Source organism: Puntigrus tetrazona, chromosome 9 (assembly GCF_018831695.1).
Source record: "Puntigrus tetrazona isolate hp1 chromosome 9, ASM1883169v1, whole genome shotgun sequence".
Taxonomy (NCBI): domain Eukaryota; kingdom Metazoa; phylum Chordata; class Actinopteri; order Cypriniformes; family Cyprinidae; genus Puntigrus; species Puntigrus tetrazona.
Window position 1 is genome coordinate 15,732,719 of NC_056707.1, and position 18,320 is coordinate 15,751,038.

Sequence of the window (18,320 nt, forward strand, 5' to 3'; positions counted from 1 at the left end):
CTTTGTAGCTGATAGTGAGACGATATTTAACTAAATATTATTCGATATTATTCTTAAAGAAAATATTGGTCAATGATTAATATAAGAGGACAACACCGCATTTTCTGAGAGGTAACATACATAGAATCTGGAGTCGGGTGTAAACCTGCTTTGCTACACTCTCGGAAATGGTACAAAAGGTACCATTTTCAAAAGGTACATTGTACATGTTTGTACCTAAAGTGTCCATGTTGGTACCTTAATGGTACATTTTAGTACTAAAAGTGTACATATTTGAACCGAATAGGTACAAAAGTGTATCTTTTGGAAAGGTACCTCTCCAGTGACAGTTTTTGTACCTTTATTTCTGAGAGTGTATGAGAAGATTTAGTATTCAAACCTCTTGCCACACACACACACACACACACACACACACACACACACACACACACACACACACACACACACACACATTCAACATCTTACACCAACTTTCTACTTTTGGCTGAAAGGGCTGACTAAAACAAGACCCATTTTTAAATCCCTGTATTTCTTGACCAAATTTTCCATTTCATAACCCTCCTTTGCTGCCCAGCGTGCTAAACATTTAAGGTGCGGCAAAGTAAAACACTAATCAGTCTGAAAGTGCATATTAGAGCTCTTTTTAATGACACTCTTCTCATAGAGGGGGTTTAGTTTAACCATGACGACCTGACGCAAAGTGGAAAGCTGCAGAAAGGTGTTAGAGTTTTTAGCCCTATGCTAATGACCCTCAGGTTCCGTCTACTTTTCACAGAGTACTTTTATCTCAAGCAAGCCCTCATCAGTTGGCTCATCGCAAGGTTTTTTTACTCGCATTTCTGTGCGAGTTTTATGAACCGTATTCTCATGTCTTTGTCATGCGTTTTACACACACATCAGGCACACAGTGTACAGTCCAGATATCATTTAGGATTACATTCATCATTGAAGTGTTAAAGGCCTCATGACAGTGTGGTCCTGTTTTCTGTCTTCAACTAACAGGCAAGATATAATAATGGAGAATATTCATAGCAAAACCCGCTATAGCTGCTATGAAGCTTTATGACATTTATTTTATTTAAATTCAAAATCTGTTTTTTGTTATTCATGTTTGTGCTCAGACTTGTAGGAGATTTGTAGTAGTCTTTTTTAAACATTTAATTACATTTAATTTGAGTTATTTTACTACAAGAAAATACAGCTAAAATTAAATGTTTTTATTTTTTTATTTTAACTAAATGTTTATTTCAAGTAATGGATGTTTGTATGGTTAAATGAAATATAATCCTGATGTTTAGTCTAATTTATATCTTGATGCATTGTTTGTTGTAGGCTACATTTCCATGTTTTGAGAGGAAAAAAATGATGTCTCATATGAAAATGATGTCTCATAAAAACAGTGCAGGAGGTTTTAACATGTCTTGCACTAGTTTGAATTGAACTGGAAGATGTTGCACTTTTAAATCAATTGCCATAAACAACAGAGCACGTGTTAATTCAATGACTGTAAGTGAGGATACTTATCACATTTTGAACTCTGCCAACAAAAATAGCAAGATATATTCTTTGATACACAACACCAAATCCTCAATATTTCATCCCCAAAATAGCTACTTCGGAAAAGTGATACCCCAACCTTCTTTTCTCCCAAACATCTGGTAAACTGAAATGAGTAACATTCCTGAGGCTCATACGCACCGGCTCCTCCTCTTTGAAAGATGAGCGATTAGAGTTTATGAAAATTGCGAACGTCTGATTGGTCGCGACACCCGTCAATCACGAGCTTACGGACGCGAGGGGCGGGTTTAGCGGATCCAAGAGGTTGTGCCAGTGTCAGTGGCGTTCCTCATTCTTGACTAACCGAACAACGCACAGTGAGATGAGGCGAACAACATCCACAACCAGTACTCCGGCGTTTCTTCTCCATCATGCTGACACACAACGCGCACATTTGGGGTTGTTTTGATGCTTGATATTATTTGGTGACCCGCAATCCCTCCGCTCTCATGCATATCTGTGAACAAATGTGTTTTTTGTGCACGTGTTAGAAACAGATTGTTTGACGCGCGCTGGATCAATGAGAGAAGTTAGGAACCGGCGGTGCTTTTAACTTGTTGCGCGGTGATGCAAGTGTCCTCTTGCGCAAGAGAATGATTCACGAACCAGTTATTGTACATATAATTTGTTCTTCGAGCCGTGTGACTGCAAAAGTTGCTTTAGGATGGGCTCAAGGAACGAGATCCATTCTCAATCTCTCGTACAGCCTGCGCAATTAAGTTAAATTGGACTACAGGAGCTGCCCACAGACCCATATCAAGAGTTAGATGTGGATGTTCTTGGGACCATATACAGAGTAAAAGAATACTGATTTCTTAACCGACTGATCCTGGAGATGTCGGAGTCTTACGAGGACGGGGTGTGCGGGGATGGAGCTCCGGACTTCATCCCACCGAGAGCGATTCGATCAGGCAGGCGGAGTGGAGTCAGCGTGCCGCTGGTGGAGCGCGATGAGGCGGCTCTCCTAGAGTCCGTGAAAGCGGCGCCGAGGAGGAGCAGTATCATTAAGGTAATAGCAGAAACACACCTGTGAGTTGTTACGAGTTTGGTAGTGCAAATGGCGCTCGATCTTCTTGTCTTTTCAAACGAAAATGTAACAGTATTTCAGATCGTGGACCAGAGCGAGATAGACCCCTCACTAAGTAAACAACAGCCCGTGTCCTTGCAGTTCATACAGGTTATGACACATTCAGTTCTCTCGGACAAGCCTGAGGGTTTGTGTCGTGTTCAAGGACGCTGTCGTGGTACTTTATGGATCCTTGTAAGCTTTTACCTACAACCCTTTTAGCGACCAGCCTACATTACAGGATGCATCAGGGTGCAGTAGAAGTCCATCCACTGGTTTTCTTCAGCACCCAGATGTGGCCACCCAGCACACTTCTATAAGTGTCTATAATGAAGTTTTCTTAAAATCAAACAGCTTAGAGATTGGGGTGACTGTATATATTAACATCTAGCAAGGTTCTGGTAAACGCAAAGCATAAGTTTCAATTAAACATACAGAATTTAATAACCTATTTACGTTTTCTCGTCTCTTTTTAGGAGTGCTGTGAATTATGTGATTATTCACAGCTGATTATTTGCTTTTTGCGCTGTTTTCCGACCTGCGTCGCAGTTAGGGTATTTAGAACTTCCGCAACCTGGTTTGGAACCCTTGATCTTTTCATGATTCTATTAACCACATTCCTTATGAATTAAAACAGTTTTGAGTACATCATATACATAAGTAAGTACAGCTCTGAACCTGCTGGTCAGCATAACAGATGTGCCTCGAAACCTTTAGATTACTTGCTGGATTCACACATCCTTACTTTTGAAATCACCTGTCAGCAGATATTTAATCACAAGAAAAGATTTTGTATTTTTGCCATAAGTGGATTCTGTTATAGATTTTCATAAATATATTTGCTGTTTTCCTGTCATCCACACGTGATCAAAAATCCAGAGTTTTTTAGTTCAAGTATGATGTTTGTATGTTCCAAACCAGTCTTTGAGTAAAATAACTGAACTTTTGACCTGCTTTTCTGGGACAGAAGCATTTTACTCCACTTCAACAGAAAACTCAGTGAAATGAATAGAGCCAGAGGCCGTTTTTCACAGAATGGTTGTTGCAGTATGTAAACAGCGAGGCCATTGTGACCTAAAGTTTGACCTGAAACAATTCCATTTTGCAAGAATAAAGCCTAGTCAATGACTTCAAAGAGATGAATGAAATGCCAATATTTACCAAGAACTTTCTAAGCACTTATAAAGATTACTGAAGAAAAGGACACGTTAAGAGGTCAGATTAATAGCCAGACATATTTGAAACACACAAATGTCTTAGGGTCTTGACTGAACTAATGCTTTAGATCAGGGGTAGGCAAAGTCTGCCCTGTATTTGGGTGCTGCCCATAACCAAGCTCAGTACTTTCAGAGCTTGAATAGGCTGTCTTAGTTCAGTGAGCAGGAAGTGGCATAGGGTAATTGACAGATGGCAAAGAAGCTGATGATGTCAGTGACAGGCACTGTCGATGGAGCAGAGAGAGGAGGCAGCGTTCATGTGACTCATCCCAACCCGGGTTCTTGGTTCTGTTTGTTTGAGATCCAGAATGTGAGTAACGTTTCCTGTCCACGGCTAAAGTGTGCAGAGCCTCCAAGACAATGTTCAGAAACATCATTGTTTTTAAATGGATACAGAGCTTGTGGCTTATACCCATTTAAAACAGATTTAAAAACTTGTTGCTTGCCTGTTAACTCCCTCTGTGCAACAGTGCGTGCACAAGAGCTCTGCACATCAGCGTAATAACCAAATAGAGTTGAACCTGCAGCATCCTTGAGCAGGAAATGACCTGTATGTTCTTGACTGAGATAATAGTGAAAATAATTTATTTGTGTTCTCGCTGTCCTTGGTGAGGGAATGACCTAAAGTTGCAGAGGTTAATTTGCAATAGGCCTGCATGTGTTCTTGTACATGGTTAAGCATTTGCAATTGTTGACAGTCTGGATAACAGCCGTTTGTTAACTTGCATGTTTGAAAGGTAGGGATTTTGTACTCTCATTGGTTGGAAAAAAAAAAGATGTAATCACATAAATGTAATTTATGTAATTTATTTGTATTCATTATTTAAAACTACTTACTATAAACTGAAACTACTTTTTTATTAGCTATAGAAATGATGAAGATCTAAATGACATAAAAATTTTTAAGTGTACAGATATTAAGATTCTGTAATTAAAGAAGAAATCGCTGTAATACATCTTAGATATGTTAAAGAAGTACAGTTACTCAAGTAGTTTATTTGTACTGTGTTTTGGTATGATTTTCATGAGGAAACAAGAAACCACTCAAATTTAGTGAGTATTGAAAGTGAGCTTTAGGTTGAGCAGAAAAACAAACTTGGGAAAGCCCGTGCACAGAGCCCTGGGGAACACCTTGCTTGTTTTTTCAGCCTCATGAGCACTTCCATTTAATCAGTGATGTCTGTCTACAGCTTAGTAGAGTATATCCATTACAACGTTCCACACAGTCTCTACCTCACATTTCGCCATATTTGCTGTAATCCAAGATACCCCTTTCTTGTCTTTCTGCTTTGCCATTCTCTGCCAGTCCCTGTCCCACTTTTTACTTTCTTTCCCACTCATGTCTATTTAGCATTCCTCTCTCAGTTTTCTCATGCAAACAAAAAGAATATATAATCTTTGCTCATTAAAGTTAATCAAAAAAATCAAAAACCGCCGTCACTTCCCCTCATGCTATTCCAAACACAAAAGAAGGGGTTTTGAGGACTCTATTAGTCATTCTTTTCAATGTAATTTAAAATGTTGTTTGTTTTTATTAAATCAAATCTGAACCGAAATCCAAATTTTGTTATAATATTAAACACTTGTTATGATGAAACCCCCAGGCCCTTTTCTATGATGCATTATTATTTTTGTTTACCAGTTTGGTAATATGACATGCTTTTTGATCCTTTTGATCACAGTAAACTTTGTTCTGCAGCGCTGCACTCTGTTCTGGACAGTTATTGTTTAGAATGCGTCACTGGCTGCTGGTCAAGAGCAATAACAATGTAGCTGCTATGACACCGTGTGACTGACTTTGTGGTTAAGTGGGTCTGTGTACGAGTGATTGTCGGTGTCCTGAAGGCAGACTGGGACCTCTGTCCTCTAGTGTCACTCAGCTACTGGTGCCACAATCCTCGGATTGCCATTATCTATCTTTCCTATCTGACACAAGCGCTCATCAAAGCGTCGGGGGCCTCACTTGTGATCAGAGGCCTAGTGGGTATCTCTGTGTAAAGTTGGTTTATGATCCGAATCTGCTTGGGGAAACTAGTTGGGTGCAGCGAACACTAAACATGTTTTATGACTGTCTGTGTGTCAGTGGGGAAGTATACACATTCTTTTATCAGAGGATGCAAATTTTGACATTTTCATAGCCCTTTTCCTGTGCATATTTCATAGAATTTGGCTCTGTTTCTTAGCTGTAAATGAGGTGACTGCATCTTGAAGACGTTTGCCTCATTAACGTTTTTTCTTAACATTTTCTGCTTTTCAGGAAACTGGACAGCAATTTTGCCCCGTTTGACCACTCTGTGAGTCAAAGCTTGTGAAGAAAGGGCAAACTAATGCCAAATCTTTTTTTTATTTTAATTTTTTTGTCAAACTGCCAAAAGCTGTCTCAAAGACCCTTTATAAGGTTCAAATATTATTGCCTAAACTTTTAATCTAGCTGCCCCTTGGTGGTGTTTCAGCCTTCAGATAGCGGTTATCATCACCCGTTGGTGTAGAGGCAACTGGGATGCATAGGAGACAGGAGAAGTGTGAGTGACAGATCTTCTGAGGTTAAAGAGTATGATGGATGAAGGCGCATTCTGTGTATAGCTTCCTGTTTAGTAACACCCAACCCGCAACTGACAAGTTGTTTTTGTTTGGTGCGCTCTTTTACCTGATGATCTACATCAAAAATGCATCTGATATTGGCACTGTAGTTCATGTGCCTATTACAGAGAAAACAGTATTCAAAAAAGCCACTTTAGAGGATGGAGGACAGGCAGAGCTACTACGGAGTGTGACTCTGAACACCAGTGACAAGGGAAAGCCATGCGTGCTTAGGCGTAGACAGGAAGTACAGTACAGTACAAAGATCATATGATAGCATGAAAATGTAAGCAAGTTGAATGAGAGGGAACAGTGTTGAACCGGTTGGTACATTTCATCACTAGAGCACTTTTTATTTCAGGGTGGAGCTCAGCATGTGGTCACTCAACTGAGAGGAGCCGATTTAGAAATTCTCTTTTGGTAGACCACAGCCCACAGGGAAGTGATCTCTGGTTGTGGGGGGGCAGTGTTAGATGTTTGGGGCTAACACACCGAGACATGCTCACAAACACGCCATCTTCAGTGATGCATAGTAAACAAATGAGGGGTGATATGACTCAAAAAGGATAAGTATCTGCTCAGGTTCTTTGTGTTGTTGTGTATGCTCATCTCGGGTGAAGTTCTCACCCTGTCAGGATGAAATTTACTCTGTTATTCCAGTCTGCTGTTTGTCAGAGAGGTTTCCCAACCCTCCCTGGGCCTGGCACACAAGGCACAGGCAGAAGTCTCAGAAGACCGAGACCTACAGAGACAAATGTTCTCAGAATACTGGATGACATGCTCATCAGATGTTCAGTGTTTGTCGTCTTTCAAGCGTGAAAGAGATTTGACAAACTAAAATTCATCAAAAATAGCTTTTTCTACTTTTGTTTCTTTCTTTGTTTCGGAACCACTGTTTTTATTAAGGTGTAAAATATAAAGGTGTGTATTTGTGACAGTAATATTATAGTATCATTACAAATTAAATCAACTTTTCTATTCTAGTAGTGTTGTATATGTAATTTATTCCTTTGATGACAAAAGGCCCTGTCCAAAATAAAACCCTAAACCCTTGCGGTCTTTCTCTGAGTCCGCACTTTCGTGACGTAATGCCGCTTTGATTGTCAGGTAGATGCACGGGTCCAATGCATGCTCAGCTGAAGTGCGGCTCAGGGGGCACATAACCGCTGCAAAGGGGGTGCTCACGAGTACCCTTCTGAACTCTAAAATTACTAATGGGACACCCAATTGTCTTGTAGTCTTGATGGTCATGTGCACATGAAGTGTTGGGACAGGGCCAAAGCAAAATTTTCAGCAGTCATGACTTCTCAATGTTGCATGATCCTTCAGAAATCATTATAATAGGCTGATTAAATGTTTGAAGTATTTTCTGGTACTTATTGGTACTGTGTATGTGTGTATATATATATATATATATATATATATATATATATATATATATATATATATATATATATATATATATATATATATATATTATTATATATATATATATATATATATATATATATATATATTTATTATTATTATTATATATATATATTTTTTTTATTTATTTATTAATTTTTTTTTTTTTTCAGAAATTTTTGATAATAATTTTTTTTTTTTTTTTTTTTCATTTTTGGTTATAATGTGTCATTACTTTTATTACAAATGACTTTTATTTATATTATTTTGATCACAATTCTGCTATACCTTTGAACATTTGTGCTTTTATAAATCCTTAACAGTAAAATATATTGTTTTTTGCCTTCTTTCATTTTTGACTTTATTATCAGAATGCATATTTTAAGAAATCCAAATGTATTAAGTTAATGCCGTTGCTTTAATTACGGTTTTAAAAAGAATTGTTGTGTCTAGAGCAGACACTGTACAGTCATTCAACTAGTTAGGCTTGGAGCGTGAGTCCAAGAAAATAAAGGGCAGGCCAGCAAGAATGCGATCTTGGATTCTGAATTGCGATGATTTCACTCCAGATCGCCATGGAAAGCGCTGGCGCGCAGTTGGGCTACCATGGCAACCGGTGGGCCTGACACAATCCACCTCAGTGTTCATTGACATGCAGAAAGCGGTTTTGTAGTCTGGGGTGTGGTCACAACTCTGTCAGCTGAGGTCTACCCAACATGCACTCATGTTCTTGTTCCTTTCTTTTAAGCACGGCCTGGCGTGTGTCTCTCGCGAATGTCGGTGGGAATGTGATATTTCACTTTGGAAGAATTACAAGAAACACTTAAGGGTTCCGCCGAGTTTCACCCATCTGCACTCCATCAAAAGAGCTGTCCTGTGAATAAGAACAGACAGAGAGATTCTCCATGCTCATGCACTAATTTCCTACTGTAAATTCTTATTTTTATTCCTTCTTCCGCAGATAAAAACCGCTTTTGGTCCTTTTGAAAGTTGGGTGTTTAGGTGAAAGAGGCATGTTTTGAGAGGTGATTCCTGAATGTAGATTCTATAACAGGATTGCTTTTCTAATTGCTTCTCTGGGAAGCAGTGAGCGTGAAGGAATCAAAAGTGGACAACTACAGACAGATATTAGAGCATTTGAAAAATAAATAATATTCCAGACACAACTGAAATCTTATCAGCAGGATCTTTGGCGTGCTGTGGATTTGTAAAAATATGCAAACATTGTGTATACAGTAATGAACTTACAATGTACTTCACGAGGAAGAGAAAAAAATATTCTTATCACCCTGTCTGACCCTGATAATGATGTGATATCAGTATTTCACTGCACGATTACAGTGAAGAAAACTATTTATGATTTTACTGCAATGAATGGAAATTTTGAAAATATAAAACTATTGGTCCAATATTCTAACCTCTGAAAGTGTTTTATGCTAATTTTGTATCGCATAACATTTCAGTGTGAACAGAAATGCACAAAAACGAATAAAAACGTGTTTACTATATAAATACACATTTCCCTGTTTCTCCTTCTTTTTATCTACATGAGTGACAATATTGTTTTGAGCATAAGCCTTAGGGTCCTTGGATCTTGATCATTTAGTTTATTGTTGGGTTAAGGCCCATAATTTTGGTTAAATCGGTGTTTCACACTTGCAGTTTATAAGTGCTTTTAATCTTACAGCACAAATGTTATAGAGAATTGTCAAATATTCATTTATTTTTGATATGAAGCTAAAAAAAATGCTTAAACAACAAGCATTATTTAAAAAAAAAAAAAAAAAAAAAAAAAGTCAAATGTGAAAATGTTAATCTAAGTGCTTTAACAAAAACATTTACTGCACATTTCTATTTTGAACCCACCTGGCCTGTTTTTCCATTTTCCATTATAAGTGCATTACTGTAAACCAATTTTCTGTTTATGTAAACACATGAAGGGTGAGTTGAAATGATTTTCTGTGGTGATCAACAGCAGGCCGCAGAATCGTTACATTTTATCCTGTAATATTCCTTTGTAAAGTGAGAGTATGGAGGGACAGGTTGTTGTTAAATGGGTTAAATGTGAAATTTTTCAGTTTGAGAGTTTAAAACTAGCCATTGTCTTTATAGACAGGGGAACTGACAATGTAAATAAATGACAGTAAAACAGATGGAAACACTGGGAAGACAAAAGTACAACTGCTTATGCTTGAATTCTGAAAGTGTGTTGTAATCACATTTATTATAAGTATTTTTTGGTCTCTAATTTTTTCCATGTCTTTCCAGACTTCCAGTTCGAAACCTCAAACCGAACCCTGTTACAATTCAGTTCTTGTATCCAAAACAAAACTTTGTTGACTATTATATCCGATTACCCATAATGCCAATATCCACATGCATGTCTGATTTTGGCATAACCCTTTTAACTGGCAGTTTTTAGTTTTGAGGCTGTAACTTTTCCATTATTTGTACTTTTGGCTGAAATTCGTTCATTCGCTTTCACATTTCTCCATCTCTATCGCTGATGCTGGACAGTCACAGAGCAGGCACCTCTTGTACCCCACTGAATTTATAGTGCCAGTGACCCTGTGATCTTTGACTCTCAGAAAAGGCAGGTTGGGGAGTTTTTTTTTTTTTTTTTATAGGAATAAATTGGAAATATCGGCTTTTCAGCTTTATCCGTCTCTCCCTTTAAGTCTTTTCGACTCTGTTGCCTTATCTCTATATTTGCACACTCCCTGCTGTCCAAGAACAGTCCTATGAGAACCACAGTTCGACATGTTACAAATCGCCGCTGCCAAGAACACAGGCTTATCTTCTTTCATCTCTCTCTTTTGGCCTCTATTTCTCCATCTCTCGCTCTGATTTTTCTGTCTGTCTTTTATCTGATCCCTATAGTTTTTTTTTTTTTCTTTTTTTAGGGGGACGTAGACAAACGGACAAACAGGATGAGACCAAAACAGACATGGCAGAGAGGATCAGGACTGCAGACAGGCAGAGATTTATCAGATAAACTACAGAGTGAGAGAGAGAGATGGAGAAAGACAGATGATGGAGGCAGACAGTTTGCCAGTAAGAACATCAAAAAAAAAAATAAAAATCTGATTTTGAAACCTTTTATGAATAACTACAAACTGTTAGACTATTAGTTTTGTAAATGTAACTGATAGGAAAAAATGTCTCTGCTATACAACAACAAAACTTCAATCAACAATCAGCACAAACAATCTTGAAGAGAGTCATATATTTATTTATTTATTATACAATCAATAATAATAACAATAAAAACAATAATTATAATAGTTGACTTTGCATATGTGGTCTTTGCATTCCATAGACTTATGTTGATAGAACCCTTTTTGTTTTCTAAAAAAAGGACAAATATGTACACAGCTTACCAAAGTAACATCACATAATGTAAATAAGATGTCACAATATAAGAATATCTGAATAACTATAGAGTCTAATAATTCCAAGGCGACAGTTTGTCATTTCAAAACCATTTTTCTCAGCACAACCATTTAACAGTAGTAAAGGAAAAATATAATTAAAATGGTAACCTACTAGACGAAATCAGAATTATCAATTTGATTTTTGACCCTGAAATTGTGAATTATGAACAATGTGAAAGTATAAAAGACCATGAATGAGTGCATCGTCACGGGATCAGTACATAAACCTAAAGCTATAGTTTCTGCTTATACAGTATATAAATGACTTTGAGCCACACACACACACATATAATATGTATATATGTGTGTGTGTACAGCACATACACATGTCGATTCGCCACAAACATGCAGCAAAATAAAACAACCCTGGGCCTACATTCAAAAACAAACTGGGTCTAATTAAACTAATTAGTGTTTTAGTAATATAAAGAGATCTCTGAAGAGAAGTCAATTTGGTGCTGTGGTTTTGCTGCTGTGGCTTTTTTTTCCCTTTGCCCTCAGGCTTCATAGCTTTGTTGAAGTGAGCAAACTGTTGTGCCCATTGGGATAGAGGTTCACTTCCGGCCTGTTTTCATGCCTCTCTATACATTGTTTATTTTTTTCTCCCCATATCAAATTTCTATGTTTTGTGAAACCCTTCATTGTCCTGCTTTAATCTGTCCATATGCGTACATTGTGGTTTACCAAAACATTCATCATACATATGAAGTCGTGGTATGCTGTACATATTTCCTATAGCTCGACTTTTGAGAATAAAGCTATAGCGACAGCAAGGTAGTTTCTTAGCTGATAAAATGTATACTGTAACTTAAACTGTAAATTGCTTTGGATAAATTGTCTACCAAATGATTAAGTATAAATGCATGCATTAACATAAAAGAAATATTTATTTCAAAATGGCCTTTTAGTGGAGATTCCGGCTGCTTCTCTGCAATTTACCTCCATCACTGGAATGTAAATGCTTGTTTTTATTGGGGTTTTTTTTTTTCCTCAAGTGAAATCGGGATTTCCATGAATCATGCATTTCTACTAAACAAAACATTTTGCATTGAATAATTCAGCAGATGCTTTTAACCAAAGTGACTTGCACGAGTGATTCAAACGCAAAAATGCACAAAGTTAAAAAATAACAAATTTGGCTTGAAGAGTAAATGAACACCCCATTAACGTAGCGTCGCACTGTAGATTAACCCTAAACTAATGACAGAATTCTAATCTCATTATTCATAATCCATCCGAAGCACTATAACAAAGAGAGATTAACACCGGCATTAGAGCAAAAATGTAGAACAGAGCGGAGCTATAATTTGAAAATTACTGTGTGTGTAAATATACAGTTATATAAACATTACACAAGAAAAATAAAGTGTAAGTTTATTTATATATGTCTTCATTGATTTAGTGTTATTATTTTATTTATTTATGCATGCACATATAAATATGTATAATTGAATGACTTGTTTCCAAAATCACTAGTTTTATATTCAATGTAAATTGGTTTATATTTTTAAACGTGCATGTTTATATTTATATTGTGCATTATGCAACAAATGTTTGGTCACGCTTGACTTTTTGAATTATTCAAACTTGAATTATTTATTTGACCGTATTATGCACTTACTTGTACCTACAGTGTACTAAGAAAGTATTGAATAATATAAGGTTACTGCATGGTTACTACACATTAGTGTTAGTTTTTTGGGCTAGGTTCAGGCTTAGCACCTAATAGTAATTACCCAGTTTTTTTAACATCAGCACTGAATTAAACAGACATTGAACTCACTGGAGCTGAATGAATGACATTACTGCCTTTTTGTAGAATCGCTTATTGCAGATTGATTAACTTCACACTCTTATTGATCTAACCTGAGTTTCCATCATTAATTCTGCTATATTCTGTTCATTATTTTGAAGATGCTTTGCCGGTCTGTTTTGTATAAAAGCACTAAAGAAATAAAGGTGACTGAATGGAATTTGTTTCCATTTGTAATATTTTCCACAGCTTGTGTATTTTACATTTATATTTCGAATGTAAAATTTCGCTTTTTCAGTCACGTCACAGTAGATGGAAATGTAGTGCTGGAAGTGGCTTTGAGTCAAAGCCAATCAGCCGACCTGTAAATAAACACAGCATGCTTCACCTTTCACCTGCCTTCTTCTGATCTCAAATCAGATTAACGTTAAAGCCTTCCATTGATGACTTCTTAATGCATCCACTGCAGTAATCTTTCGGCCTAGTTGTGCAAATGAGAAGGCCTCCTAGAGAGAGAGAGCGAGAGAGAGAGAGAGAAACAGCAGAAATAAAACTTAAGATTATATTTTATGAAGTGTGGCTTGCCTGTGTAAAACTTTAGACGTGATGTGGTTAATAAGACATTTTGAGTAGTCTCTTACTGGCTCAATTCTTAAAGGAATAGTTCACCCAAAATTAAAATTACCCCATGTTTTACTCACCCCGAAGCCATGACATATCAGACAAACACGGTCTGAAAAAAAACTTGGTAATACTTGTGGATAGCGGCCATTATTTTAAAGCTTTGTAAATTACATATGTCCGCGAGTACTGCGACGTAAATCTCATCTGTATGCCTTTCTGGGGTTTTCACATGCCCTCTCAGAAAAGGCCAGATCGATGGGTTTTTGTAACAAAATATTTTCTAGTTTTGATATTATAACTTAAATAACTGACCCATAACGTAAATAACATAACCACTGTTATTCTTCGCGAGATTACTGAGTTCCGGCTTCTTGGCTGACACGTGACTCGAAGTATGACGCCACTTACATCATACATCGTGCGTCGAGTCAGAAGTCAGCCCATCGATCTGCTTCGGAGGACGTGTGACTCCCCCGCCCTCCGAAGGCGTATAGTTCAGTTTTACGTCGCAGTACTTGCAGATATACGCTATTTACAGAGCTTCAAAATAATAGCCGCTATCCAACTGCATTACCAAGCTTGGAAGAGCCAGGATACAATTTTATAAAAAACTTTTTCAGAAAGTCACATACACCTAGGATGGCTTCGGGGTAAAATAAGAGGTAATTTAAATTTTTGGGTGAACTATTCCTTTAAGAGTTACTCATCATGTCTCTACGATATTTAGATCTTTAGATATAACTCCGAGTTCCTTCTTCAATGTAAGTATGTGTTTGCATAGGACCCCCTACCCACACATTTCAGTGTTTCTATAGTTACCCAGTATATCAGTCACAGTCCCGTACACTGTCGCTGAAAGAGTATCCTCTCTGTATCTATGGTTACCCGAGCTGTCAATCATCCTCTCACTATGAGTCTCCACACAGGGGTAGAATTGCCGGAAGAGCTCAGGGTAAAAAGTAGGGCAGGTGGTGATATTGGCTCTTCCTGATGGATCTGGTGTGGAGTTTCAGGTTCAGACAGGAGCCTTCTGAAAAGCATAATCAACCATATGTTGCTCCTGTTATAATTCTAAAGTAGCTGCGGCCGAGTCTATTATTTGACCGTGCTTGGTATAATTAAAACGGCATTAATTTGATCGCTATAACAAATGCTCTCAAGATATTCATTTACAGTAATTTACCTTCACCACATCTTGTAATGGTAAATAGAAAATAGTTTGTTATTTAATGTATCTATAGTTACTTTACTGTAGCTTTTACTTTATTTTTATGTTAAATGGATGGTAAAAGTGAAGCATCCAAGAATTTAGGATTCAAGGACACATGGGAACTCCAAAGCAAATGTTTGTCATGATTATATTAGCGTTTTGATGATTTTATAGTTATTCTAAATTGTTAAAAATGGTAGTAATAAAGTAATAAAAGTAAATGCATTTAAATAAATAAATAAATGCATTTGATTTTTTTTTTTTATTAATTGTCAATTATGCGGCACTGATGACTTTTGCCATCACAGGAATAAATTATAACATTTTAAACTATAGGAAATTATTATAGAAATTGTTATAATATTACCAAGTATTACTGTACTTTTTAATCATGTATATGTAGCCTTGGTAATAATTGGTGCATAAGGGAGTTCTACATACTTTTAATTGGTGAATGTAAAATAAAATAAAACATTTTACATTTCATAAATAATTTCTACTTGGATATCTCTTTATCACTAGTGTATTTTTTGTATATGTTACTTTGGGCTTGTGTTGTATACAGTGTCTCCCTGAACTATAATATATAGATCCTAAATATTAACACACATTGTATAAAATTTACATTTTTATCCCTTCCTCCATAGTTAGATAGCTTTATCACTTGCTCACGCTCTCTTTCTCTCTGTCTTCCATGACGTTGGCATATCATAAACATTTCAGTCATGCTTAGTCACAGTGCAGGCTGATTTATTGCATATTTCTGTGTGTCCGCCTGCTCTCTAATCGTCCCGCTCCATCTCAGTCTCTGCCTGTCACTATCTTATTTAATGCGTCTGCACACTCCCTGCCTCTCTCCTTCCCCCTGTCCGTCCGTCAGCCTCCTTGCCTCATCTTACTGCCTGGCTGTTGTGTTTACCGCTCTTGATTCATCATCATTGCGCCCGTGTCCACGTGTCCCCCCCCTCCTTCCACATCTCCTTCAAAATCCGCCTCTCACTTTCATTGAAAACATTTTGTCACACTTAACTTGTGTGTCTTCGATCCTCCACCGAGTCTGTGTGTTCTCCTGTCATTCATCTCTCTTTCTCTTACACTTTCTCTTGTCACCGCGTCCCATCTGCCATTCCCACTCCTCCATTTCTCGGTGTCCTCTTTGATGTGTCCTTCCTCCTCCTCTTCCTGCTTGCTTCGTTTCATTGAGCTGTCTCCCACCTGTCCATCCGTCTCCCTCTTTCACTCTCGCTCTCATTTTCTCTCGCTTTCTCTCTCTTTCTCACCCACTCCCACCATTCCTTCCCTCCTTGGCCTCATTTCTTTTCACAGTTTCATCACTCAGACATTAATCCTGCTGGCCCCTCCATTAGCAAAGTCTGAGAAATTCTCCCCGCAAGCCATTTCAATCTTATCTTATAGTTATGCAATAGAATAAAACAAAGGTGAAGTGTGTCCTTTTTGTGGCATTAAAATATTTCTGTTATCATTTACTCACCCTCATTTAATTTCAAACCTATGACTTTATTTTTCTGAAGCACAAAAAGACAAATTATGAAGCCTGCGCTCTTTTTGTCTAGTCTGGCAATACTGTTCCAATTAATGTTTACTGAAGCTTTCAAGCTTTATAAAGGTCTCCATAAAAGTACAATAAACGTACCATAAAAGTAGTCTAAACTACTTCTCCATATTGTAAATATTGAACACAAAATGAATTTGATTTACTTATGCCTAAGTATTTTTAATTGGTTGGATGATTTTTGTATTTACATATTTTGTGTGTTGTGTATATACATATTTAACATCAGACATCAATAAAATACATAGAAAAGCTTGTACACTAAATTTAGCACCATGCATTTATTTACTATTATTTACCTTAATTAGTTGTTTGTTTAGACTACTGTTACAGTTGTTTGTGTTTTTATTTATATAGTCCAAATAATTATGAACTATAGTATAATTGTATTGAACAAAATATATTAGATTTATTTAATTATTTATTACTGTTATATAGTTAGGGTTACTTGGACTACTCTTGCTCTCTCTCTCGCTCTCTCTCTCTCTCTCTCTCTCTCTCTCTCTCTCTCTCTCTCTCTCTCTCTCTCTCTCTCTCTCTCTCTCTCTCTCTCTCTCAGCTTTGTCCTTGCCTCTCTCTGGTCCTCTTGCTCCAACTGTGTCTAGACTTCTTATTAATGTCAATTGGACTGTGCAGCCCACTGTACTAAAATAAGCCTGGAGCATCGGCCCAGAGTAGGTCGTCGTTTGTTCTTGGAGGTTCTGTGTAAGTACATTGTGCACACATTCATGCACACTAAGCTTAAAGTGCAGGTTGGCTCATCTTAAATGCAGTCAGCTGAAACCATGACTTTACATGCAGATGCTCATTTGTTTATTTCTATTTAAAAGCATTGTATGAATGCAAAATCAGTCACACATTGCATGCAGATTGAACGGTGTCCCATCAGCACTTACACTTCACTGCAGTTTGCCATCTAAACCCCCCATGATTTTCCACTCACGTATGCTTTCAAAAAGAAGTTCAGTGTTAAATTAAATCGCGGCCCTTGTTTACAGCTCTGAGAAGATTGTTTTATATGCAGCAGCTTTGGTTCACTTATTGCAGGGTCAGCCTTCCTGGAGCTTCGACCTTCAGTTGAGTGTCTTTCCCATAAGCACAATGGTGAGAGAGGATATCTGTAATTCCTAAGTTAATAGATCATCCTACTTATAACGTTCAGATGTCAGTTTTTCACAGTGTTACATGATCCATGAAATGAGGGCCAGTGTTGATTTCAAAACATGCCTAAGAATCACTCCAGAAGATTTGATATCATGGTCAGAAAGACCCTGTCTTTTTCTCTTTCTGTTTCCCTCCAGATCATCATCTTTTCTGTTTCAGATGTCATTCTTTTTTTCTCAATAAGGGTCCTATTATGTCAGCATGTCCTAAAGCAATCATTCCTTTTCTTCCATTTTTCTGCCCTCCTTGTTCACTTCCATCCTTTTCCAATAATCTGCTGTTTTCAGAGTCTCTTTGGCTCCCTTCCGAATCCTAGGGAGCTGCCTATCTAGACAGGATTTCAAGTATCAAGCTCTTAAAACACTAGGCAGCAAATCTACCCTCCCTATTTCTGCCAAAAATTGTAGCAGCATCTAATGTATTTTTCAAAGATGAGGCAATCCCAGAATTCTTTGTGACGAGCTCAGGAAAAATTTCTTCAAACAAACAAAATAGTTTTAAATCTAATTACAAGTGAGCCAACGACTTACAAAGTGCTAATTTTAGACTTCATGTTTTGCAAATACCACTGAAATGTTCGGGGTTTGTAGTTTTTTTTTTTTAAATGTTTCTGTAGGTTTTTATGTTCACAGATGCTGCACTTTGACACGATGACAGTGAGTTTAACGGTAAAAGATGTGTAATGCTAAAACCTGTTAAATGGTTAATGGTAAGTTCCTGTAAATTTACAGGAAA

The 18,320-nt window shown here is 37.2% G+C and overlaps 1 protein-coding gene across 1 annotated transcript in view; it reads left to right on the forward strand.

Moving 5' to 3' along the window:
- The first annotated feature begins 1,851 nt into the window (after positions 1–1,851).
- plcl1 (phospholipase C like 1) overlaps positions 1,852–18,320 on the forward strand; it is a 55,133-nt gene continuing 38,664 nt past the window's right edge. Inside the window, exon 1 of the mRNA XM_043248817.1 lies at positions 1,852–2,566. Coding sequence (XP_043104752.1) covers positions 2,393–2,566 — 174 coding nt within the window. The 5' untranslated portion in view covers positions 1,852–2,392. The remainder of the gene's footprint in view (positions 2,567–18,320) is intronic.